General features: G+C 55.6%; 3 protein-coding genes across 9 annotated transcripts; 1 reads left to right on the top strand and 2 right to left on the bottom strand.

Annotated features, from left to right (window-relative positions):
* Positions 1-153: 153 nt before the first annotated feature.
* Positions 154-500, bottom strand: DPM3 (dolichyl-phosphate mannosyltransferase subunit 3, regulatory). Its single transcript, XM_025430995.3, has one exon. It carries the CDS (start codon positions 498-500, stop codon positions 222-224), a length of 279 nt encoding a protein of 92 aa, XP_025286780.3. The 3' UTR covers positions 154-221.
* An 11,516-nt stretch (positions 501-12,016) lies between these two features.
* On the bottom strand, positions 12,017-14,841 carry KRTCAP2 (keratinocyte associated protein 2). 2 transcript variants are annotated; one of them, XM_025430984.3, is made up of 5 exons: positions 14,697-14,841; positions 13,941-14,095; positions 13,786-13,849; positions 12,386-12,452; positions 12,017-12,169 (listed from the first exon to the last, which is right to left on the bottom strand). In XM_025430984.3, exons 1-5 carry the CDS (start codon positions 14,803-14,805, stop codon positions 12,049-12,051), a joined length of 516 nt encoding a protein of 171 aa, XP_025286769.1. In that variant the 5' UTR covers positions 14,806-14,841; the 3' UTR covers positions 12,017-12,048. The 2 variants fall into 2 exon arrangements, with proteins under 2 accessions (XP_025286769.1, XP_025286770.1); XM_025430985.3 differs by having other exon boundaries at positions 14,325-14,822.
* Positions 14,842-14,958: 117 nt separating this feature from the next.
* Positions 14,959-24,108, top strand: TRIM46 (tripartite motif containing 46). 6 transcript variants are annotated; one of them, XM_025430979.2, is made up of 10 exons: positions 14,961-15,120; positions 16,516-16,777; positions 17,003-17,346; positions 17,998-18,141; positions 18,262-18,357; positions 19,014-19,267; positions 19,535-19,656; positions 20,663-20,965; positions 21,692-21,989; positions 22,968-24,108. In XM_025430979.2, exons 1-10 carry the CDS (start codon positions 15,058-15,060, stop codon positions 23,359-23,361), a joined length of 2,280 nt encoding a protein of 759 aa, XP_025286764.1. In that variant the 5' UTR covers positions 14,961-15,057; the 3' UTR covers positions 23,362-24,108. The 6 variants fall into 6 exon arrangements, with proteins under 6 accessions (XP_048968542.1, XP_025286764.1, XP_025286768.1 ...); XM_049112584.1 differs by having other exon boundaries at positions 14,998-15,130; XM_025430978.3 differs by lacking the exon at positions 14,961-15,120 and adding an exon at positions 15,161-15,736.
* Positions 24,109-24,640: the final 532 nt, after the last annotated feature.

Here is a 24,640-nt window from a genome sequence, read left to right as displayed (position 1 = left end):
ACACGGTTAACAGGACCAAGAAAGGGAAATGACACTTCTATCAGAGATCTTAAGAAGGGGTCTTTGCCTCCTTTGGAGCAAAGAGGAGGAGGGACCCACAGCTGGTACACGGAACCCCCAAGTCCCCGTTGTCTATGCTCCAACTAAACAATGTTAGAAAATAAACTTCTCTTTAATGGGCCGCGGGAGGAAGGGCTGTCGGGTAGGAATGGGCTGGGGTGTCAGAAGCGCATCCCCCTGCGGGCTAAGTCGGCGCGGGCCTCCTGGATCTGGCTCTGCAGCTCGCGGGCGGCGTCCTCACAGTCGTGAAAAGTGGCCACGCGGTACCCCACCGTGCCCAGGGCATAGCAGCCGGCGGACACTAGCAAGTAGGCCGGGAGTGGCCACAGTACCTCCCGGCATGGCGAGGGCAGCTCCAGGCCCAGGGCCCCCGTGGTCAGGGCCGCCCAGGTGGAGCCCAGGAGCGCCAGTCCCCAAAGCCACTGCGCTAACTTCGTCATGAGCACTGCGGGGAGAGGAAGCAGAGCTCGCGGTCCCGTCCGTCCCGCGGCCCCCCCACCTGTCCCCGTCACCCACCCTCCGAATCACCTGCCCGCGGGGCCGCTCCGCCGCGGTTCTCGCCCAGGTCGCCCCCACCCCACCCTACCCCCGCTATGGACCCTCAAGCCGCACTCACCTTCGCCCGCGTCTCCCTAGCCCGGCGCGGCTCCTACGTCAGCGTCCGGAAGGCCTCTCGGCTCGCGCAGCCTTCTGTGAGTTGTAGTTCTCGCGGCGTCGCCTCTCGCTAGGCCTCTGCGCGGCATTCTGGGAGTTGTAGTCCTTTCGGCGCTCTGCCTCTGCCTGGCCTTTTGGAAGTTGTAGTCCTCGCGGTGGTCCTCTGGGAATTGGGGGCCTCTGACGGCCGCCTGAGTCCCCAGGGGCTTCGGTGCCGCTTCTGTCCCTCAGGACCCCACTCCACGGTGGCTGACGTCCTTCTGAGAACACTGTCAAACTTTGCAAGAAGATGGGAATGTCACTAGTTCTCCCTAAACTTGACTCACGTATTCCTCGGGAGCTGTTCCATCCGAGGTAGTAGGTTGTCTTTAATACTTAGACGCAGGAGTTCACTGCCCTGGCGCCCTGAGGAACAGGGGCTCTAGCAGGAGGTCTTGGAGGAAAGAAAAGTGTGGAGCCCGAGAATTACCTGATGGGTTCGAGCTATTGAGAGGTTTAGGGACGAATTCATGTCAGGTACATAGGAAAGAAACTACGTGAAAGAGAAGGCCAGGGCACAGGTGCAGGCAGGTGAGGCTTACAGGCCTCAGGGGACAGGTGCAGGTGGGGCGTACACGCCGCGGAGTCTTGACAGGTTCAAGCCAAGCACAGGTGTAAGGGCAGACATCAGCAAGCCTGGGCTGAGAAGGGGACTGGGGTCCACTTTGTAACCACAACATTAGGATAATTAATTTTAGGGAATTATGTAATAGATAACTACATAATTAAGATACAGGTAGAGTGCTGTGTCCAGATGCCCCCTTTTGAAGCTTTGCAGGGAGGTTGGAATTTGAGGCTGCCTCTCTGTGTGGACATAATGCACCTGGTTCAGATCTCTAGGCCACAGTGGGACGTCCCATTCTCACCCATTAGTTTCAAATCGCAAAGTCAGTACCTACAGGATATTAGAGAGTGAAGTTTCTCAGTCTCATGTCCTTGATGTTAATTAACAAAAGCAATTTTTATAGATTCACAGAGTCTTAGTAGGGACATGACATAACTCAGCTCTGAAGATTATTTTCACAGCCTTAGTAATGTAGGCACTGAGTATGGAGTTAAGTAAACATTATGATGTACTTGAATGCATGGCGGGGGGGAGGACACGAGGAGGGTCATGAATTGAAAGAACCATATCCTCATCTTCTAAAATGGAAGAAAAGAAAAAAAATAAAAATAAAATGGAAGAAAAGAAACAATAGGACTATGTTACTAAGAAATACGAGGTGTCCCAAAGAAAGCCAAGAAGCCCAGGAGTGCCATCTAGAGCAGCACGTATGGAGGTAGGAGAACTAGAACAGGGGACTGGTATTTTTCATAAAGTGCCTTATAAAACTAATTGGCTTTTTAAACTATGCAAATTCCTTTGTTAAGGTAAAAATTAAGACAAAATAAAAACATTTTTATTTTTTTAAGATTTTATTTATTTATTCATGAGAGACACAGAGAGAGAGAGGCAGAGGGAGAAGCAGGCTCCATGTAGGGAGCCCAATGTGGTGGGACTCCATCCCAGGACTCCAGGACCACACCCTGGGCTGAAGGCAGGCGCTAATCCCCTGAGCCACCCAGGCATCCCTAAAGACATGTTTAGAAATTTGCTCTATGAGGGGCACCTGGGTGGCTCACTTGGTTGAGCATCCAACTTTTTTTTTTTTAAGATTTTATTTATTTATTCACAAGAGACACGGAGACATAGGCAGAGGGAGGAGAAGCAGGCTCCATGCAGAGAGCCCAATGTGGGACTCAATCCCAAGATTCTAGGATCACACCCCGAGACAAAGGCAGACGCTCAACCACTGAGCCACCCAGCCGTCCTGAGCATCCAGCTCCATCTTAGCTCAGGTCTTGATTTCAGGATCATGAGTTGAAGCCCCACATTGGCATGGAGACTAGTTTTTTTAAATTTGCTATGTGAACTTCAAAGCCCCACTCCACTCACTTCCCCATTCTGTCTAAAACCCTATTGGTTGCTCATGCAAGACCTCACTGGTCACAGTGACTTCCAGCACAGTTCAGGGGTTCAGTATCAGCTTTGTAGATCCAGAAATTCTATTTGTTCACCCAAAGAAGACCAGGCCCTGAAAGATTGCCACTCCCCAGAACAGTTTTGGGGGAAGAAGATGAGAAGGGGCTTGCCCTACAACACATAATATAATAAATTATATATTTATTTTTACTTTCCCTACAGCTCATAATATAATAAATTATGTATTTATTATATCTTATGTGCCCCATAATACATAATATAATAAATTATGTATTTATTGTTATTATTATATATCTTATGTGTCCTACAACACATAAGATAATAAATTATAACATAATAATAATCAGCCCTTCATTGAAGGGCTGTGATGTGTCGTGCCCTATGGGACATTGTCATGTTTAATTTTCACAGCATGCTGCAGTAGGTACTTTTATATTGCCATGTATAAATGAGGAAGCTACAACAGATGGTAAATGGTAAGTAACTTGCCCAAGGTCCTGCAGATAGTGAGCAGCAGAGCTGTGCCATCCAACTTGAAGCTCAGTGCTTAATGATTTCACCCTCCCCATCCTGGTACTTGGTCCTGAACGGGGCAGGGAGGGATCATCATGGCAGCTGACATTCACTGATTCAATGAGCACTTTCTGTGCATTATCTCATTCAATCTTCCACAGCCACCATACGATGCGGGTACTATTATCTCCACTTCACGAATGAGAGCACTGAGGCAAACCTCACAAACTGTGACTTCTGAGCTTGCAAACGCTGCCACTCCAGTATAGCACTTCTCTCCCTAGATCAATGAAACAGAATAAAAACTAAGGAAATAGATTAAAAATATATCAATTTTGGGATGCCTGGGTGGCTCAGCAGTTGAGCGTCTGCCTTTGGCCTGGGGCATGATCCTGGAGACCCAGGATAGAGTCCCACATCAGGCTCCCTGCATGAAGCCTGCTTCTCCCTCTGCATGTCTCTGCCTGCCTCTCTCTCTGTGTCTCTCATAAATAAATAAATAAAATCTTTAGAAAAAAAAAAAATACCGGGACACCTGACTGGCTCAACAGTTAAAGTGCCTGCCTTCAGCCCAGGGTGTGATCCTGGAGTCCCAGGATCAAGTCCAGCATCAGGCTTGCTGCACGGAGCCTGCTTCTTCCTCTGCCTGTTTCTCTGCCTCCCTCTCTCTCTGTCTGTGTGTGTCTCTCATGAATGAATAAATAAAATATTTTTTTAAAAAATAAAACAAAAATAAAAAAATACCAATTTAGCATATGATAGAGATGGCAACTCAAGCAAATAAGAGAAGATGGATGATTTAAAAACCATTTGCAGGGACTCCTGGGTGGCTCAGTGGTTGAGCATCTGCCTTCAGCTCAGGGCATGATCCTGGAGTCTGGGGATGAAGTCCCACCTTGGGCTTCCTGCATGGAGCTTGCTTCTCCCTCTGCCTGTGTCTCTGCCTTTCTCTTCTGTGTCTCTCATGAATAAATAAATAAAATCTTTTAAAAATAAAAAATAAAAACCATTTGCAACTAGCTTACCATTTGAAAAAGTAAATTAAGTTAGATTCCAACCTCACGCCTTATCCGAAAATAAATCCCCAGTGCATTTAGGAAAAAAAGGGAGGTGGGAAGCCCGGGTGGGTGGCTCAGGGGTTTAGCGCTGCCTTCGGCCCAGGGTGTGATCCTGGAGACCCAGAATGGAGTCCCATGTCAGGTTCCCTGCATGGAGCCTGCTTCTCCCTCTGCCTGTGTCTCTGCCTCTCTCTCCTGTGTCTCTCATGAATAAACAAATAAAATCTTAAAAAAAAAAGCAAAAACAAAAAAAACACAACCCCCCCAAAACCCCAGAAAACTTAATGTGAAAAGTGAGACCATAAATATGCCATAAGAAAATGTGGGTACATATTTCTCTATGTTCCACTCAAACTTCATGTTCTCCAAAGTTGCAGGGATGGCCACCATCTTGCTCCTCTGAGCTCCCAGACTATCTTAATAGGTAGCACTAACCATGATGATCTGCAGTGTTTTTATTTCCCTGCGTGGCCTGCCCAGGGACATTGTAGCTCCAGGACCAAGGACAGTGTGGCAAATCAGCAGGGCTTCCCTAAATGTAAAATGAGGGATAGAGGGAAGGACAAGTTAATCTCTGATGTTCTTCAGGGAGACCGACCCAGCTCTCCTGGTCCCATGAAATAGAACTACTCCAGAGACTCTCATCTGCTGGACACAGCATCCCCAACCTTGGATGGGGCTGGGCAAAAGCCAGTAGGTTCTTATGATCCAACCCCTTTCTCTTCCGTCTTTGTGCAGGCCATCACTCCCCTGCTGCCACAGGACACGCTACACGTGATTACAGCAGAGCATGAGAGGCAGTACAGCTTGGGGGTTAAAAGTTTGGGGTTTTAGGGACGGCTGGGTGGCTCAGCAGTTGAGCGTCTGCCTTCAGCTCAGGGCGTGATCCTGGTCCAGGGATCGAGTCCCACATTGGGCTCTCTGTGTAGAGCCTGATTCTCCCTATGTCTTTGTCTCTGCCTCTCTCTGTGTCTCTCATGAATAAATCAATAAAATCTTTTTTTAAAAAGTTTGGGATTTTAGGGGCGCCTGGGTGGCTCAGTCGGTTAAGCATCTGACTCTTGATCTCAGTTCAGATCCTGATCTCAGGGTCATGAATTCAAGCCCCAAGCTGGGCTCCATGCTGGGTGTGGAGACTATTAAAAAAAAAAGTTTGGGGGGTCCCTGGGTGGCTCAGCAGTTTAGCACCTGCCTTCAGCCCAGGATGTGATCCTGGAGACTTGGGATCGAGTCCCACGTCGGGCTCCCTGCATGGAGCCTGCTTCTCCCTCTGCCTGTGTCTCTGCCTCTCTCTCTCTCTCTCTCTCTCTGTCTCTCATGAATAAATAAATAAAATATATTTTTTTAAAAAATTGGGGTATTTTAGAGCCTTGTTATCCCGAGGTTCGGTCCCTGCTCTTACTATACCTTAGTTGTATGACCTTGGGCAAATAACATAACCTTCCTGAGCCTCAATTTCCCCATCTAAATACTGGAGCCAGTCATTGGTCCTCCCCCCAGGTTGCCATAGAGATGGAAGGAGAGAATGTAGGTACGATGCTTACAACAATGTGCAGCCCGTGGTAAGCATGCAGCGGGCATTGGTCCCTCTAGTAACGAATAGTTATCATCACTCACCTTCCCAGCCTACCTAGCATCTTCTGGGATAAATTACTTCTATGGATGGCTTTGCTCCTGCTTGGGGTGGGGGGGTGGGGGGGCGGATATCAGCTTTTGCAAGCTTTGGTGTCAGAGAAAGAAAATCCAGACCTGGGTGGCCTCATTCAACAGGGCATTGAAGACAGGGGGAATGGGTGAAACCAGACATGGCATGGATGAGGGCTTGGCTTCTGGGGCCAGGCTCCACAGATGCCCTGAAGCCTCCCAGATACTGGAACGAGGCATGAGAGCTGTTCAGGTAGAAGAGGCAGGGGGTTGGGATGCAGGGCCCTGGGACCCTCCACAAAGGTGCATATGCAAGAGAGTTCTCGGGAGTAATTAACATCCATGGCTGACTCTGGGACAGATGGGCCGATGGCTTCGGGGATGGGGAGAGTAGCTAGAGAGGAGGCTGGAAAAAGCAGGCCAGGGCCAGGCGACTAGAGGGCCCTTAAGAGTACCTGTGTGTGGGGGGGGTGGCACCTGGGTGGCTCAGTGGTTGAGCATCTGCCTTTGGCTCAGGTCATGATCCTGGGGTCCTGGGATCGAGTCCTGCTTTGGGCTCCCTGCAGGGGAACCTGCTTCTCCCTCTGCCTGTCTCTGCTTCTCTGTGTCTCTCATGAATAAAAATAAAATCTTAAAAAAAAAAAAAAAGAGTATCTGTGTGTGTTGTAGGTTGTTGGCTCCTGAGGTCAGTGGTGACCCTGGACACACCCTGGGTGTGCCTGTGTCTGCTGTCAGGCACCCACCCAAGCTTTCCGGGTGCCCACAGGTGCCAAGGTGATTACTGGGTCCTTGGGGAAAGTCTAGTTAGTCAGGTTGTGTTGCCTTCATCCCTGTCCTAAGGGGCCCCCACCGTCCACAGAGGCAACAGGACAGACACACATATAATTAACAACAACACACCCAATATCACCTGCAGGGTGAGGGGACAGGGTAGATCGGAGATGGCGCTTCTGCTCTGAGGAGGGGCTCTGGGTGCAGCAGGATTTCCCAGAGAAGGTGGTCAGCTGGAGAAGGTGCTAGCCTGAGGGAGGAGGCCCCAGGCCACGGGGCTGGCAGCAGACGGAAGTCCTTGGTTGATTCTGGGGATTCAGCAATTTAGAACTGAAGCAGAGAGGATGGTGAAGAGTTCAAAACGTGACAATGGAAAACAAAAAACAAAAAACAAAAAAATCCGTGACAATGGTGTGTCACTGCAAGAAGTTTGAGCATATTTAACAAATGTGTATCAAGTACCTCTCAAGTCGTATTCCGGTGAACAAACCAGACAAATTCCCTGCTTTCAATGAAGCATTCAGTGAAAACAGATAAATTTCCTGCTTCAGTGAAGTAAGTGGTGGGAGACAGACAAGAAACAAATAAACATTTAATGAATCAAGTAATGAGCATCCCTGGGAAGAGAATGAGAGCCAGGGAAGGGGCAGGAGGGTGACAGAGGGCACTGTGTCACACAGCGTGGTCAGGAAGGTCACTCTTAGAGAGGTGGCTGCATGGAAACCTGAATGCCAGTGGAGGCCAGTGTCCAGACCTCAAGGAGCTGTGGAGGCTGCAGAGGCTGCAGAGGCCAGGCTGGGAGGTGGGAAGGAGGTGGGGCCAGAGCCTGTGTGGGAACCGCATCAGCTCAGCAATGTTATGGCACCAGTGGGTCTGAAGTTCAGCTGCAGCCCTGCCTTCGCTTATCAAATTGGTTTTGTTTTTGTGTTGTTTTTTTTTTTATTTTTTATTTTTAAATAATCTCTACACCCAGGAACGCCTAGGTGGCTCGGTGGTTAAGTGTCTAGTTCTTTTTCTATTTTATTTTATTTATTTATTTATTTTAGTGTCTAGTTCTCAGAGAAGAGCTACTCACAGGCCTGGGGTCTGAGCAGCCAGGGCCTCAAACACACCCCAAGCGCAGCCATCCCCCCACTGCCTCTGACAGAACCAAGAGAGGGAACACATCACACAAGTGACCCCATCTGCTATCACAGAATTTCCAAATTATACAGAAGTAGAGAGACTCGTACAATGAAGCTGGGATGCCCATTATCACAGGACTTTGTATTATGAAATAGGGCCTACTGTTCTGCCGTGAAGGAAAATTTTCTAAAAATCTTGTTAATGATCTTGTTACTAGCATGATTATAATATATTGCAATTTTGTGTTAAAAAATGTTCATGTGGGCAGCCCGGGTGGCTCAGTGGTTTATGCCACCTTCAGCCCAGAGTGTGATCCTGGGGACCCGGGATCGAGTCCCATGTCGGGCTCCCTGCATGAAGCCTGCTTCTCCCTCTGCCTGTATCTCTGCCTCTGTGTGTGTGTGTCTCTCATGCATAAATAAATAAAATCTTTAAAAAAAAAAAAAGCATTCATTTGTTAAATGTAGAACTAAAAACAAGTTTCCATTTTCCTTTTTTTTTTTTTTAAATATCTTATTTACTTCTTCATGAGAGACACAGAGAGAGGCAGAGACAGGAGAAGTAGGCTCTATGCAGGGAGCCTGATACAGGACTCGATTCTGGGACTCTGGGATCTTGCCCTGAGCGGAAGGCAGACACTCAACCGCTGAGCCACCCAGGTATCCCGTCCATTTTTCTTTATCTCGAGGTACATCTGGGGCACAGACAGACACAAGGGATCTGAGTCCCAGGCATGGTGGCCGAGCACTGAGGGCCCAGCTCCAGGAGAGTGAGTTGGAGAGGAGGACGCCCGCCCAAGCCTTCCCAAGCCCTCCCAAGCCCTTGGTGGCAAGGCCAGGAGAGGGACAGCTGGCTCTGGGGCCTCCCCACCAGGCTTTTGCCCATCACTCCAGGTGAGGCACTCCACATCACTCCAGGTGAGGCACTCTCCATCACTCTGGGGCCTGCAGCGGCTTCCCTGTCTGTCTCCCTAGGAAGCCGAGCAAACAGTATTTCTAGCACAACCTCTGAGGGGCCAGTTCACTCTCAGCCCAAGCCTGGGGGCAGGAGGTAGGGTGTGGGGAGCTTCCCCTCTGCTGGGAGAGAGGCAAATAAAGCTACCTGAAGCAGAGCAATCAGGTGCCATCAACTGTGCCTGCACAGGGGTTCCGGCCATTGTTTGCTTAGGAGGCGGCTCTGTGACTGACCCTAAGTCCAGAAGGAGTCCAGCTCGAGGCCTCTGAGGGGCAGGGCCTTGGGCTTCCTATTCTTTTAAAGTTCCCACAGCGCCCACGGCCTTTTCTGCTCACAAAGAACTTCAATGCTGGCTTTTGACTGAACCTTTCCCCTTTGTGTCTCTCGGCATCTCTGTCTCTACCAGTCTCTGGCTCTCTCATTTCCCAACATCCTTCCTGAGCCCCTGGGGAGCAGTGCTGGGGGGCCAGGGCAGTGGGAACCTAACCATGTCCTGTTCTCACCGAGGACAATAAGGACCGGAAAAGGCTGGAGCCAAGGCCTGGCGCAGACTCGCTCACTCCCTGCCTCCCTGCCCGTCCTGGGCGCCCCCCCCCCCTTGTTACACCCTGTGGTGTCCCTTCCTTTTGGTGCCAGCCAGGGAGTCTAGCCTGGAGTTAGGGAGCTCTCTCACCTCACCTTCCCACTGCCCTCCTCTCCAATGGCCTCACCTCCAGCCCCACAACCTGTGCTTCCGAGCCAGGAGCTGCTGGAGCGCCCTCCCCTGCCTCCCACACATCCAAGGCCCCCTCCCCCTGTATTATTGACTCCTGTTTCCGGAGCTGGTGGCGGTGCTGACGGGTGGGAGGGTGTCAGGGCCACGTGTGAAAGAGCAGGAGGAAACATCTGGCTTCCCTCTGTCCCCCAGGGGCTCACTGCCTCTCTCCCCAAGGCCTCCAGCCGCTGGCGTGGAGTGGAGTCCAGGAGTACAGGGGCCAAGAGGTTAGCACCTTTGCCCTCCCCATCTTCAGGCCCTCAGAAGCCATGACGGCCTCACGCCCCCTCACTTAATGATGGTTATTAGTGGGTAGGATACCCCTGCCAGGGTTAATTGGTAGGTTAAGTCAGGCAGCCTGCAACTAGGTACCCCAGAGATAGGCTGGGTGGAGAGCTGAGGTTGGCACCAATCTGTCTTGTAAATGCACTTGTTCCCTGAAGAAGGGGTCATTATCCCTGAGCCACTGTCCCTGGTGCCTACACAGTGGGTGACAGCAGGTGCTCAGATCATTGGGTATGGCCCTGGCACCTGCTCTCCGACTCCTCCCCACCCTTCCTAGCCTGGACCCACCCAAACTCTCCTCTTGGAAGCCAGGGTGTCCTCAGGTGGCCTGAACCCCAGGTGCCTGTGCTCCCTTAGGCTGGGACCCGGCCCTCTGCCCACAGCTCTCACCTCAGTTGGGAAGTTAGGGTTTTACCGAGGGAGCCCTAAAGCCAAATAGCCTCCCCTTAGATCCAGCGCCCATTTTGGACAACCTGTTATCCTCCTCCAGAAGGTCCCCCATCTCACAACACCCTATCACTAGGTAGAGCTTAGACCTCCATCCCCAGGGGATGAGGGGGGGCAGGGGGCCCGGACAGACCTCTGGTGTCCCTTTAACTCTGTCTCCACTCCCAGGAACATTTGATTCAGACTTCAGCCCCCAGAGGCAAGTCCTTCAGGGCTTAGCCAGGTTGAGCCCCAGTCTCCACTCTCCCTAGCCCTCAGAGCCAGCTTGACTGCAGTGGTGCAGGTATGCAGGAGATGCGAGCTCGTGGCGCCCTCTGCAGGCATCCTGGGCACACTGCACAGTACTCAACCAACCTAGGGCCTCTACTCAAAGGGACTCAAATTCTTGACCAGAACTCTTTCAACTCACTTATCTCCATTGGGACGTCATCTCTACTTAGACACATCCTGTGTACATTATTTTGTGACTAGAAAGGCAGGTTCTTTCAACCAACCCACCTGTCTTTACTGCCCGTTACAAAGCACTGTGCAGAATACAATGCTCACCAAGGCACTGTGCACACCCTAAATCTCACACAATCCAGCCGGAGGGAAGGTGCCTAGATGCCCTCAAGGGACAGGTACTCTGGACAGAGAGGATCTTCTCAGGGCAGAGCAGAGTAGGACCTGAGAAACCATATCCTTCATTCCTATCAAGGGTGCCTCCAAGGTTGATGGCCTTGTCCTTACCGTTTTATCTCATTTTAATATTTTATTTGAGGCAGAGACATAGGCAGAGGGAGAAGTAGGCTCCCTATGGGGAGCCCGATGCAGGACTTGATTCTAGGACCCCAGGATCATGGCCTGAGCCAAAGGCAGATGCTCAACCACTGAGCCACCCAGTTGCCTGTTCCTATCATTTTATATACTCTGCTAAAACACAGCAAGTTCCGGGATGCCTGGGTGGCTCAGCGGTTGAGTATCTGCCTTCATCTCAGGACATGATCCTGGAGTTCCAGGATCAAGTCCCACGTCAGGCTCATGCATGGAGCCTGCTTCTCCTCCCTCTGCCTATGTCTCAGCCTCTCTCTGTGTCTCTCATGAATCAACAAAATCTTTAAAAAATTTTTAAAAATGTAAAAAAAAATAAAACATAACAAGTTCCTAATCTCTTGTCTGTAAAACAGAGAAGAGAAATGAAGACTCCAGAACAAAGAGGATGGGGCAGTGACCAACCTTGGAGTCTTTCTGAACACAGGCATGTGTCCAAGTTGGAGTTGAACAAATGGGTCCAGAAAGGAACATCAGTGGGGAATTCCCTCCCAAGGACTTGGAAAAGGGGCAGGAGGCTTGTTTGCTCAGAGTAACAAAGTCCCCAGGGGTGTAAATGAACTCCATGGGGAGCTGGAGGGGTGAGGGTGCCTTTTCTTCCTTATTCTTCTGTTCCAAGATCTACTCTGGTTCTGATGGGCATAGAAGGCTTCCTGCATTACAGCCTCAACCCCTTGCCCAAAAGGTCAAGACGGCAGATCACTCACGCACTTCTTCTCTTCCATGAAACTTTCACACAAGTACTCACAGCACTGACGACAGTCAATAAATATTTGTTAAGAGATGAACCCTGGAGGAAGGTAAGCCCCACATCCCCAAGGTCTGCAAACAGCAGGTATCCATCTGCCATAAGTAACATTCTGCATACCCATGCAGGCCTTGGCAGAAGAAGCCACAGAATATCACAACTCACAGAACTACAAAGAATCAACTTTATTGGACAGTCAGGGTCAGTTTCTCTTTTTGCCCTTCCCCGTGACCTTGGCTGGTGTGAGAACTGGAGTTGCTGCCTGGTACAGAGTAGAGGAGATCTTGTTGATGTAATACAGGCCAACCATGGAGAAGATAAAGCTACAGGGCAAAGATAAAAAGACTGTGGCATCAGTGTGTATGCTCCCAGCCTGGTGCCTCCTAGGGTCAACAGCAGCAGCAGCCTTAGGAAAATGGGGAAGGGGAAAGGAGGGAGGGCAAAGGGGGAGGGAGGGACAGGGAAGGTCTGAAATTACTAGAGGATCCAGCACCAAAGGACAGGATGCTGCACCCCTTATGCAGCTGTGAGGCACTTACCAAGTGGTGACGCACACTCGATGGATGAGGCCAGATGCAAAGAGAGCCAAAAGGAGGCAAAGAAGAACTGAGAAGGCAAGAGGGGACAAGGAGGGTGGTGGTCGGAATTGGAAACACCAAGCATTCATATGTGGAGTCTAGGAGAAATCTGGGGCCCTCTGAATCTTGGGGGATCTGCTTGGAGGAGTATGGCACAACATCAGCAGGACGATTTCAGACACGTTTAATGATGCCCAGGACACAAAGAGACATGTGCTCGTTACCAGCTCTGTCCCATCACTTCCCTATCCTGGCCTTCTTCTAATGTAAAGGAAAAGGAAAAGTGATACAGAATGTGAAGGGCAAGTTTTGCTCCCATTGGAAGTAGGCCTTTCCAACAAAAGCCAGCCACTAAGGATCAATTCATTACACTGGCTGGCCAGTGGTAGAAGTTGAGGGCCTCACTCCCTGGACACCATCGGAGGGCCGGGTATCTGGATGCATGTGTCCATGGAGGCAGGAAAGGGTCTTGGGCTATCTAGCATAAGACTGGAGAGAAAGTGGCAAGCTAGCCAGCAGGGCAGACACCACCTGCCCAGCTGGGGAGGCCAGGGTGGGAGAAGGGGGTCAAGAACCTTGCCCCACAACAAAGGTTTCTTTAAGAAACCCAGGAAGACGATACACATGGAAACAACATCTCAGAAGTCTAGAGGCTGCTGGACCAAAGGAGCTCTGGAAGGCTGCAACAGGGCTAGGTGGAGAGCCACCACCCAGAGGAGCACAATGACACGAGAGCTATGTGGCAGGTTTGCGTTCTAGCAGATGAAGGCTCCTCAGAGGCGGCATTGGCTGCCACTTTCAAATTCATGACATTCCTTAGGTGATCCTAAGGTGATACTCCAATTGCTTTATGAACTTAATTCTGTATAAATAACTAAATTATCAATTCTCCATTACATGAGCAATAACAAGTATCCTTTCAAAGAAATAATCTAACAATAATTCTAACTTGGTCAGGATTCCTGCTGACCAGAAATCTGGTGTATCTACTAGGGAAGCTCCTCACCATTATCTCAAATAAACAGAACCCACTGCCGCTGATTCAACTTCCCATCAGAACCCCTCAGTAAACTTGGTCCTGTTTCCACCCCCCACCTCCACCTCCCCCCAAGACTATGCAAAGCAAGCATGCAGGTGCCCAGTGTCCTCAGAACCCCCTGAGAACTGGGCTTCCTGCTTTCAGGCCCGAGTCCAAGCGCTCAGAGAGGCGCTGGATTCAAGGGTGGCCTTCTTCTTCTTCTTTTTTTTTTTTTTTTTTTTTTTTTTTGGTATTTCCTTCTTCTGAACAAACTTTACCACCCAAGCACCTGGGAAGTCAGCATTGTGTTGGGGGAGGTTACTCGACTCTCGTTTGCACTTACTCTCAGGGAAGATCTTTGCTTGGAATCCTTTGCCAAAAACCAGATTCTCCAGATTATTGAAGGCCTGGTGGAGGGAGTTAAGGGCAGGTGGAGCGAAGCGACGAGGCGGAACAGCGCCCCCCACCCTCCCACCTCCAGCAGCCCTGGAAGGATACGGTGAGCGAGAAGACGAACAGGCCGGAGCCCAGCAGGCCGCCCTGGATGGTAAGCCACTCGGTGGAGGCCAGCTGGCGGCTGTACATCTGCATCCCGGCGAAGAGCAGCAGGGACAGCAGGGACGAGAGCGCCAGCGAGGTGCCCGTGCCCACGGCTGGAGGGGAGGCGAGCATCAGAGGCGCAGGGTCGGGTCGGGCCCTCCCTGCCGCCCCTCGGGGTTGCGCACCCCCGCTGCGACCCTCCCCCCACGGCGTTCCCGGCCCCCGCGCCCTCCCGCCCCCGCGGCCCGGGACACGTCAGCTCTGCGGGCAGAGGACCGGGGCAGCCGGTGCGCCCCCGCCCCGTCCCGCCGGTCCGTAGGGGGACCCCGCCAGTCCTGTTACCCATCGCACGCTGCCCCCAGGCCCAGAAGGCACTTCAGGAAAGAAAGAGAGGCACCGAACCGCAGCGGCCGTCCGTGCGCATGCGCCAGCCCCGCTCGCGGACTCGCGGACTCGCGGGCCCCCAGGTCCTGCCCGCACTCCCTCTAGGCGCCTGGCCGCAGCGCCCCTGCCGGCACGGAGGAGGTATCGCGTCCAGGAGCGGCCTTGGCCACCGCCCTGGTCCCCTGCCCTTCCCCGCACTCCGAGAGTCGGCTGCCTTCCGCGCAAGACGCTGGGCTCATGGCCCATGGCCTCTAGCCCACTCCTGTCTTTCTTGCATTTATGTCATCTCTAGTGCCCGTTCCTCACACCTCCCTCCCCCGCGTTCGTTGCCTTGGCATCTCCCGTGGGCTCTTGCCCAAGTCCTCCGGTCCTCTTGCTCCGAAACTATCCTCCCGCTGTATGTAAGTAAGATTAGGGAGCCAATGAAGAGTGCGAACATAGGAAATGGCTCCCTCCCTCAAATACCATTCCATGTCACCCCCCCCCCCCCCCGCGTCTCCAAAAGACCACGTGGGGAGAACTACTGCCCACCTCCTACCTCGACGGGCGCTGTTCGAAGCTGTCCCTGGAGCATGCGCAGTGACATCTCACCCCCCCCTCCCCACACCCCCACCAGGCTCCTGCATCAAGCCCAGGGTTCGCAGCCGCAGCCGGGATCGGGCACCCGGGGGCGGGTGGGCATGGTAGGGCCATGGCTGAGGGTGAGGATATGCAGACCTTCACTTCCATCATGGATGCACTGGTCCGCATCAGTGTGAGTTAAGGTGGGGTCGAGGGGAAGGGGAGGGGGAGCATAGGGGTCCGGGACAGGCCGGGACCTCGGCAGGTGGAGATGAGGCAGGTCGCTGGGATGTAGCCAGGGGGCTGGAGATGGCAGAAAGCACCGGGAGGGTCGGGGTGCAGACTGGAGAGGGTAATCCCGGGGGCAGCCCAGGGGTGAGTGCCGTGTAAGCGTCCATCTGCTGGGGTTTAAGGAACCCGGAGCTACCCGGATGCGGCGGGTGGGCCGGGGTAGCCGCCAGCAGTGCACCAAGCCTGGGGCTGCAGGGCCAACCGGCTATGCTATGAGGAGGGGGCGTGCGTGAGCTTGGACTGTTTCCAAGAAAACTGAGGCTAGGTGAGGGGCGCTGAAGGAGCCGCCCCAGGGTGCAGTTCCAAATTTGGACCCTTCCGTGAGACCCCACCCCACCGCGCCCCCACTCGGGGCTGCCTCTGAGCCCGCGGTTGTCATGGCAACCCGTGCCCGGCTCTCCCAGGGGCGGTGCCAACCCTGCTCCCCCCCACCACTTCCTTCCCCCTCCCTGCCTGTGCCTCCCTCCTTTGTGTCAGCTGCGCCCCTGACCGGGATGGCTGCGAAGAGAGGGACCAAGGTGAGGTGTGGGGGTGGGGCATAGCTTGAGGACCCCCTCCACCAAAAAAGGGAGGGGTACTTCCGGTGGGGAGGGGGCAAGTAGGCGGGCGCTTGTCTCCCTCAAGATTGGGAAGGGGCTTGTGACGAGTCCGGTTGCGCCGGGGAAAGGAGCGGGAGGGCCGGATGGTGCGGGTGGAGGGCAAAGGGAATGGGTTAGTGTCGGGGACCCGAGAAGACGGTTGGGGAGGTGAAGGATGGGGAATGGAGGCTGGGGCGGCTGCAGGCAGAGCCGCGGCAGGATGATGGACGCGGTGAGCAGGAGGATGGAGAGCGTGCGGCGCCTGGCTCTAGGGAGGAGTCACGCTGGGGAGAGGGGTTGCCAGAGAAGGGGGCGGGGGTCTGCATCAAGCTGCAGAATGGGCGGTGTCCTTGAGAGAAGCCGGCGGCCCAGAGGTGGGGGGATGGGGGCCGTGGCCAGGTGAGAGGGGCTGCAGGCCCAGCCCCCGCCGGGGGAGTGAAAGGGGTGGGGCTTGATGCTGGGGGAGGCAGGTGCTCCCACCCGGACCTCCAACCGCCCCTCCGTAGGCTTTAGCTGTCTGCTGTCTGCCGGAGGAAGACGGGCAGGAGCCGGTGCTGGGAAGGTCTGTGAGCCCGGCCCAGGCTCGTGGCTGGGGAAAAGCCCCAGATGGCTTGTTCTGCCCCTTCCTGACAACCTTTGGGCTTCTAAGGGCAGCTGAAAGGCTTGCTGAGATATGCCCAGGTGTCCATGCTCTGACCCAACTCCTGCTCCCTCCACAGACAAGCATGAAGAACATGGAAAAGGAGCTTCTGTGCCCAGTGTGTCAAGAGATGTACAAGCAGCCACTGGTGCTGCCCTGTACTCACAACGTGTGCCAGGCCTGTGCCCGGGAGGTGCTGGGCCAGCAAGGCTATATAGGCCATTGTGGGGACCCCAGCTCTGAGCCCACCTCTCCTGCCTCCACCCCTTCCACCCGAAGTCCCCGCCTCTCCCGCAGAACTCTCCCCAAGCCTGACCGCTTGGATCGGCTGCTTAAGTCAGGTGGGGCTGGGTCCTGTGGGGTGGGGGTGGGGATGGGGATGCTGGGATGTACATCAGGAAGCTGGAAGGGTCTGGCACTGTGCAGAGGGTGAAGACACCGCTCATGCAGGCTCTAATGGGAGCTGAGCTCTGGCACAATAAAAATTATTTTTTTAATTGAACAGACTTTCCCCATCCTCAGCCAGCTGTAACTCCTCCCTCCCTACCTCTCTGGCTCTTCCACAGGCTTTGGGACGTATCCCGGGCGCAAGCGAGGTGCTCTGCACCCCCAGGTGATCATGTTCCCGTGCCCAGCCTGCCAGGGTGATGTGGAACTGGGGGAGCGGGGCCTGGCAGGGCTGTTCCGGAACCTGACCCTTGAGCGTGTGGTGGAGCGGTACCGCCAGAGTGTGAGTGTGGGTGGTGCCATCCTGTGCCAGCTGTGCAAGCCCCCACCGCTAGAGGCCACCAAGGGCTGCACCGAGTGCCGGGCCACCTTCTGCAACGAGTGTTTCAAGCTCTTCCACCCCTGGGGCACCCAGAAGGCCCAGCACGAGCCCACCCTGCCCACCCTCTCCTTCCGCCCCAAGGTGAGCCCGCTAGGAGAGGGACCTGGCAGTGTTGGGTGGGTGGGCGCCCGGCGCTGTGGGCTTCTGAGGGGAGGTGGGCAGAGGTTTGCCTTGGCCAGGCTCCTTCTTCTGTGACAAAAGAAAGGGACTGGATAAATCTTTAAACATCTTGGAGCCCCAATCTTCTGTGTGTGGAATGAGAATGATAAAATCTGCCCTGCAATACCCATACCTTGGGGTTTGTGGACAGGATCACATGAGGTAGTTGGTGAAAGCTCCCCGTCAACAAAGATCTGGCTGCATTCATTCATTCAGCGACCAAATATTTATCAAGCACCCTGTGCCTGGCGCTATTCTAAGCAATGGGGATGGGCAGGGAGCAAGATGGACAAGGTTAATTATTAGCCATGAGGCAGAGATTAATTATCATTATTATTGCCCTTAGGACACATGTCCGTGTAGACGAAGGGAGGGTGGCGGCTGGGCTCCCTTCCGAGCCTTTGCCACCAGTAGGTGGCGCTGCAGGGCACCCCCGGCCCCTCTCCCCATTCCCCTCTCTCCTCTCCTGGCTCCAGCAGCTGGTAGAGGCAGGGCTCCGCACTGCTTCTGCGTTAGGTCAGCGGCCTTAAACTCACCCTTGGCTGATCATGTCGTTGGTCTCTCTGTCCCTAGGGCCTGATGTGCCCAGACCACAAGGAAGAGGTGACCCATTACTGCAAGACATGCCAGCGGCTGGTGTGCCAGCTCTGCCGGGTGAGGCGCACCCACGGCGGACACAAGATCACGCCAGTGCTGAGTGCCTACCAGGCCCTCAAGGTGAGGACCCTGCCTTACTCAACCTTGGTGCTAAGCCACACGCATACCCTCTCACACCGCCTCCTGACTGCTGGCTTCTGCCGAGTGAGGCATGATGCCCACCTCTTTCTTCCCCCTCAGGACAAGCTGACAAAGAGCCTGACATACATCCTGGGAAACCAGGACACAGTACAGACCCAGATCTGTGAGCTGGAGGAGACCGTGAGGCACACTGAGGTGAGGGAGGGCACGGAGGTGGGCCTGCAGATAGGCACGGCCCAATCCCCTGGTCGAAAGCTCAGGGAGCCCACGTGTGGTCCACGGATGTGTCTGGTTCAACCAGGCTAGCAGGAACAACAGTGCCCCAGGCCAGGCTGTACCTGGGGCTACAGTGGGGACGGGGTGGCTATCACCCAGGGCAAGGATAGTTTAGGGAGCCCTGGGGACATAGCTCAGATGCCCTCAGGCTCTGCTGCCTGCTGAGGATGGCACATGTCCCTGGAGCTAGGGTAAGGCTATGGTCTCTGATACCTGCTGCCAGGTCACTTGAGTAAACTGACCTGGGGACAGACAATAAGGGTGGCCCGGAGGCCAGTAAACATTAGTGCAGTCCAAGTGGACATTAGTGCAGTCATAGTCTCTTTTATTTGGGGGACTCCTTATAGGGTCAGGATTATGGTGTGGGCATCCAGGAAGGTTGGCACAAAGTCTCAGGAGCTGAGCCCATCTGGGTGTGCAGGTGCTGTTGCAATAGGGCCGTGAGCCTGGAATGGGTGGGTAGGATTTGCTTGGGGCCTTCGTCATCCTAGCTGTGCTGTGGTGCCCCAGGAGGCTGGCATAGGCTGGCACAGGTGCTGCCTTCAAGAAGGTAGTGAGTGTTGCTCTTTGGGCAGGTGAGTGGTCAGCAGGCCAAGGAGGAGGTGTCCCAGCTGGTTCGGGGACTGGGGGCTGTGCTGGAGGAGAAGCGGGCATCACTACTCCAGGCCATTGAGGAATGCCAGCAGGAGCGGCTGGCCCGTCTGAGCGCCCAGATCCAGGAGCACCGGAGCCTACTGGATGGCTCAGGTCTGGTGGGCTATGCCCAGGAGGTTCTTAAGGAGACAGACCAACCCTGCTTTGTGCAAGCAGCCAAGCAGCTGCACAACAGGTACACGGGCACAGCACAAGGGCACAGGCTCCTAGGGGCAGGGGCATCATGGGTGCAGCCACTGTGGAAGACAGCCTCCAGAGTGCTGCCCAATGGAGAGATGAGCCCTGAGGGGGTTTGTCCAGCCAAGCTGATATCCAGCTGGCCTGAAGGGACAAGGAAGTGACCTAAGCAAGTGCCAAAGCTCTAGGGATGGGCGAGGCAGAATCAAGGGGCAGGGCAGCTGCCCACACAGCAGTGCCTGACCCTTGCCTGCCCGCATCCCAGGATTGCCCGGGCCACGGAGGCCCTCCAGACGTTCCGGCCAGCTGCCAGCTCCTCCTTCCGCCATTGTCAGTTGGACGTAGGGCGTGAGATGAAGCTGCTGACAGAGCTTAACTTCCTACAAGGTGAGGAGGTGGCCGGGGTGGCCCCGCGCCCAATTAGAGCCTTCCTCCCTTCTTTCCCAGCAGCGGGCCCGGGGGGCAGTGCCCACCGGGGACCTCCCTGGCCTCCTGCCCAGCCTGGCCAGCTGCCCCTCCCACCTCACCCACCCGGCCACACTGTCCCACCGCGCTCAGCGCTGCTTCTCCCTCTCTTTGTTTGTAGGCTGTGGCCACCGCGGACTCTGCTCCGGAGCACCCCAGGCAAGTCAGCGGCCCTGCCCCGGGGGCCCTGCCCTGCCGCCCCCACTCAGCTCGGCCACCCACTCATTGCTTCCTTCTCTGTCTTGCCCTCACCAAACTCTTGGTCCTCCTCCCACCCCCCTGCCCTAGTCCCCTTTGTCTCTCTCTGCCTGCCGTAGGCTCCTGCCTCATCCCTGCCCTTCTGACCTTTTGTCCTTGGGATCCTTGCCCTCTGGACTTTACTTCTCTTTCCCTTGGCCTTTGTCTCCTGCCATTGTCAAGCTGATGCTTGCCCTTTGCTGTCCCCTTCTCTGCCTTGCTGACTCTCACATCTGTCTCCCTCCAACTCCACCCCTCCTTCCTGTCCAGTGCCCTTTTTCCTGGGTCCAAGTGGCCTCTGCCTGCCTTTCTCCACGGCTTCTCTTTATTCATAGAATTTAAAAGGTCGTAGAAAGAAGGGTCCCCATCTGGTCTAAGACCATTTTTGACAGAGGAGGAAACTGAGACCCAGAAATGGGAAGCAACTGCCCCAAGGCTGGAGCTGGGCAAAGGGCAGTCCAGGACCCGCACGAGGCCTCCTGCCCTCTGCGAGTGCACGCCAACACACCTCTCCCCTGCTCCTTTGGGCTCTGCCCTACCCCTCCCTGCCAGGCACCCAGGTGGCCTCATCTCCAGCCCCCTCTCACCCACACTCACCCCCCCGGCCCCCGCTGCTTTCCCCTTTCCTGCCTGCCCTCCATGCCAGGCCCATGACCAGGCCCCGACTGACCCCAGCTGTCTCTCCCAACAGTGCCCGAGGCTCCCGTCATTGACACCCAGCGCACCTTTGCCTACGACCAGATATTCCTGTGCTGGCGGCTGCCCCCCCACTCGCCACCTGCCTGGCACTACACCATCGAGTTCCGGCGTACCGATGTGCCTGCCCAGCCAGGCCCCGCCCGCTGGCAGCGGCGGGAAGAGGTGAGGGGCACCAGTGCCCTGCTCGAGAACCCTGACACAGGCTCTGTGTACGTGCTGCGTGTCCGCGGCTGCAACAAAGCTGGCTACGGCGAGTACAGTGAAGATGTGCACCTACACACACCCCCGGCACCTGGTGAGTGGGCAGATGGGGGCACTGTATGGCACCTCCAGGGCGCAGGGTGTGTGGGGACCCACGAGCCCTACTGACAGCTGGTGCTGGGCAGGCACTGGACAGACAACAGTGGGCTGTGCTCCCGGACCCTGGGGCTAGGCTGCCTGGGTTCACATCCCTACTCTGCCTCTTGCCAGAGGTGGCCCTGGGCGAGTCGTGTGCCCCCACTGAACTCCCAGTCCCTCTTCTGTAGGGACAGTGACAGTGTCTGTGAGAATGAAGCCAGGTGAGTTCCCAGCTCCCACTAAGAACTCCATGATGGCAGCTCTCCAGGGGGGCCCAGCTGGGGGGTGCGCTGCAAGGTGTAGGTTGGAGGTAGGGGGCATAGCACCAGCTGGAACAGAGCAGCAGTGGGGACTCTCTGGGGGGCTAGCCATCAGAGAGGGGTGGGAGGAAGCCCTGCAAGTCCTCTAGGTCTGGGGAACCAGTGTCTGGGCCCACCACTAAAACTCTTCCTGGGATCTCGGGCCCATTTGGGATGCTCTTCTTTTCTCCCTGTGTTCTCCATTGCGATTCTGTAGGCCCTGGTCCCTGGAGCCCCCACCCATCCCTGGCAGCATGTTTCACGTTCCACAATCTTCCAGTGTCCTTTGCTGACACCTCACGGCCTCCACGGCCTCCCTGGCCGGTGTTGAGGCCAGTGTTCATCACCTGACGTCTCTCCTTTGTTACCCTCCCCGACTGCAGTCCTGCACTTTTTCCTCGACGGCCGCTGGGGGACAAGCCGGGAGCGTCTGGCCATCAGCAAGGACCAGCGAGCAGTACGGAGTGTGCCGGGGCTGCCACTGCTGCTGGCTGCGGAGCGGCTGCTCACCGGCTGCCACCTGAGCGTGGACGTGGTCCTGGGCGATGTGGCTGTGACCCAAGGACGCAGCTACTGGGCCTGTGCCGTGGACCCGGCCTCCTACTTGGTCAAGGTGGGCGTCGGCCTGGAGAGCAAGCTTCAGGAAAGCTTCCAGGGTGCCCCCGATGTGATCAGCCCCAGGTCAGGCCTCTTGGGGGGTGGCATGGGGGCCCAGGTTGGGGAGCTGAGGATGGGATGGGGGTGGTGAGGGGAGCTCCCACGGGCTTGGGGGGCAGTGGGGGACTCTAGGAGCATGGATGCCAGGCTGAGGCCTGTGGCTGGGGCAGGCGGGGGCTTAGGGGAAGGGCTTGGAGAATTGGTTTTCCAAGGAGGAGCATATGGCTGGGAGAGGGGGCCATCCACTTGCTCCATCTGTCCTCAGGACCACCACACCATCTCTCCGAGCCTCTGCGCCTCCCAACACCCTGTTCCAATGCATTTTCTCCACGAAACCCTCTCTCCTCCTTCACCATGTCTGTTCTCAACATCCTGAGATCCTTCCCTGAAAATGTCCACCTCCATCTCCTCTCTTGCCAACGCCTGTTTAACACCCCCTAATACATGCACTTCTCCAAACCCTTCCTCCCAGCACTCCCTTAGCAATCTCTAAATACCCCATTTCTCTGCAGTACTCTCCTGCCAACATCAATCCCCCCAACCCTGTGGCGCCCCCAGCCCCCTCCATCCCACCTCCCTCCCAACACCCACCTCCCCGACCACCTTCTCTCTCCAGCCCCTCAGTGACGAAACCCTCATCCTTGAATGCTCCTTGAGGGCCTCACCAGCATGATGTCCCCATGTCCCCACATGGTTCTCCTTGCTACTTGCTCATCTCCTGTCTTCCTGGGACACTTGATCCCCAGCTAGTCCCTCCTTCTCCGCCACCTCCCTGCCAGTGTGCCTGCTTTCAATATCCCTCTCCCGCTAGACTCACACCCGCAGCCCCACATTTTCATCGCTGTGTCTGCACACATCCTCTCAGTACCCCAAATGGATCCTTTCAACCACTTGCTCCCTGACATTCCATCCTCATGGGCTCAGGCCTCTGCCCCCACCCACCCACCCGGAGTGCCACACCCCTCCCCCCCAACACTCTCCTACCCAACTCCACTTCTGCAGGTACGATCCGGACAGTGGGCATGACAGTGGTGCCGAGGATGCCACAGTGGAGGCGTCCCCGCCCTTCGCTTTCCTGACCATCGGCATGGGCAAGATCCTGCTGGGGTCTGGGGCCAGCTCAAATGCAGGGCTGACAGGGCGGGATGGCCCTGCTGCCAGCTGCACTGTGCCCCTGCCACCCCGCCTGGGCATCTGCCTGGACTATGAACGGGGCCGCGTCTCCTTCCTGGATGCTGTGTCCTTCCGTGGGCTCTTGGAGTGCCCTCTGGACTGCTCAGGGCCTGTGTGCCCTGCCTTCTGCTTCATTGGGGGTGGTGCAGTGCAGCTTCAGGAGCCCGTGGGCACTAAGCCTGAGAGGAAGGTCACCATTGGGGGCTTTGCCAAGCTGGACTGACCCTTTCTGGCCCCTCCTGGGCCCTGGTCCCCAGGCCTGCTGGAGCTGGGTTATTCCTCCGGCAGCTTCTCCCCAAACTCTTCCTGCCATGTCGTCCTGTCCCTTTCCCTATGTCTGTGTATTCCTGGGGCCTTCTCTTGACCAAGGGACTCTCCCCTGCTCACCCTTCTAGATGTCCCCCATTCTCTCCATTGCCTGTTAAGCCAGGCTCCAGCCCCCACCAAGTCTCTGCCCCACACCCTGCCCATGGCATCTTACCCAATTCACGGAGAGAGCCCCTGCCCCATCCTTGTCCTGTACCCCTCCCCAGGCTGACTGGGAGGGAAGGCATCTGGAACACTGGGCATGGCCCCCAGCTCTGCGCTCTGCCCTTGGCCCTGCCCAGCTCCCTGCCCCATGGATGCTGAGCTCCAGCCTCGGGGCAGGCAGGCACTCCCTGGTGAGAGGATGGGGGCCCCTGTCATCCTGCTTGAGTTGTCCAGGTCCCATGTCCCTCAGCCGCATGCCTGTATCTCTCCTCCCTCTTGCATGCTTCACCCTGTCCCACACCCATGCCAACGTGCCAAGTCTCCCTTGGGGCCCCAGCTGAAGTTGGGTGTCCCCAGTGGGTTCGGCTAGGCAAGGCCTTTGGGGCTCCCTGCTGCCCCTGCAGTGGGCACTGCCAGGCCTGTGCCAAGCAACAGCTGTTATTTTCATGGTTTATAAACAATAAATGACGTTGCCAGGCACATCTCTGCCTTCCCTGAACCTGACCATCCCTTTTCATTTCTGCGCTGGGTGTGACAGGTGGGAAGGATCCAGGGAGCTCCGCTACTGCTCAGAACAGGGGTGCTCAGGGGATCTGCTGCCCAAGGGAAGGAGATCCCAAGCCAGGTGCTCCCAACCCTCCTCCAGCCACACGTTCTGGCTCAGGCTCCAGGTGACAGTGGCCTTCAGGGGGTATATTGTGCTGGTGGCTGAAGGCCATGCCAGGGCCAAGGCCCCCAGGGCATGTGGTGAGGGGGGCAGGCACCGTGCCTGGGCCCAAAGGGTCAGGGAACCAGAACCACTTCCCCATTCCCAAGGTGCCTAGAGCAGACCCTGCTGGCCAGGGAGGGGGCCAGGCCTGGCGTCAGCGTCCGGATCTAATGCTGTGCTTATCGTGGCCTGTTGACTCTATGTTGACTCTGCCTGTGTTATCACTGCCCACGGACTTACTTCACACCCTGGCAGCTAAGAATAGAGCCGCCTATGGGCACTGGGCCAAGGGGAGGCAAGGGCGTGGCTGCCACCAGCCCCC

The sequence above is a fragment of the Canis lupus genome, chromosome 7 (genome assembly GCF_003254725.2).
Source record: "Canis lupus dingo isolate Sandy chromosome 7, ASM325472v2, whole genome shotgun sequence".
In the NCBI taxonomy this organism is placed as follows: Eukaryota; Metazoa; Chordata; class Mammalia; order Carnivora; family Canidae; genus Canis; species Canis lupus.
Note: the sequence above shows the minus strand (reverse complement) of the source record. Positions and strands in the feature narration are given on the sequence as shown.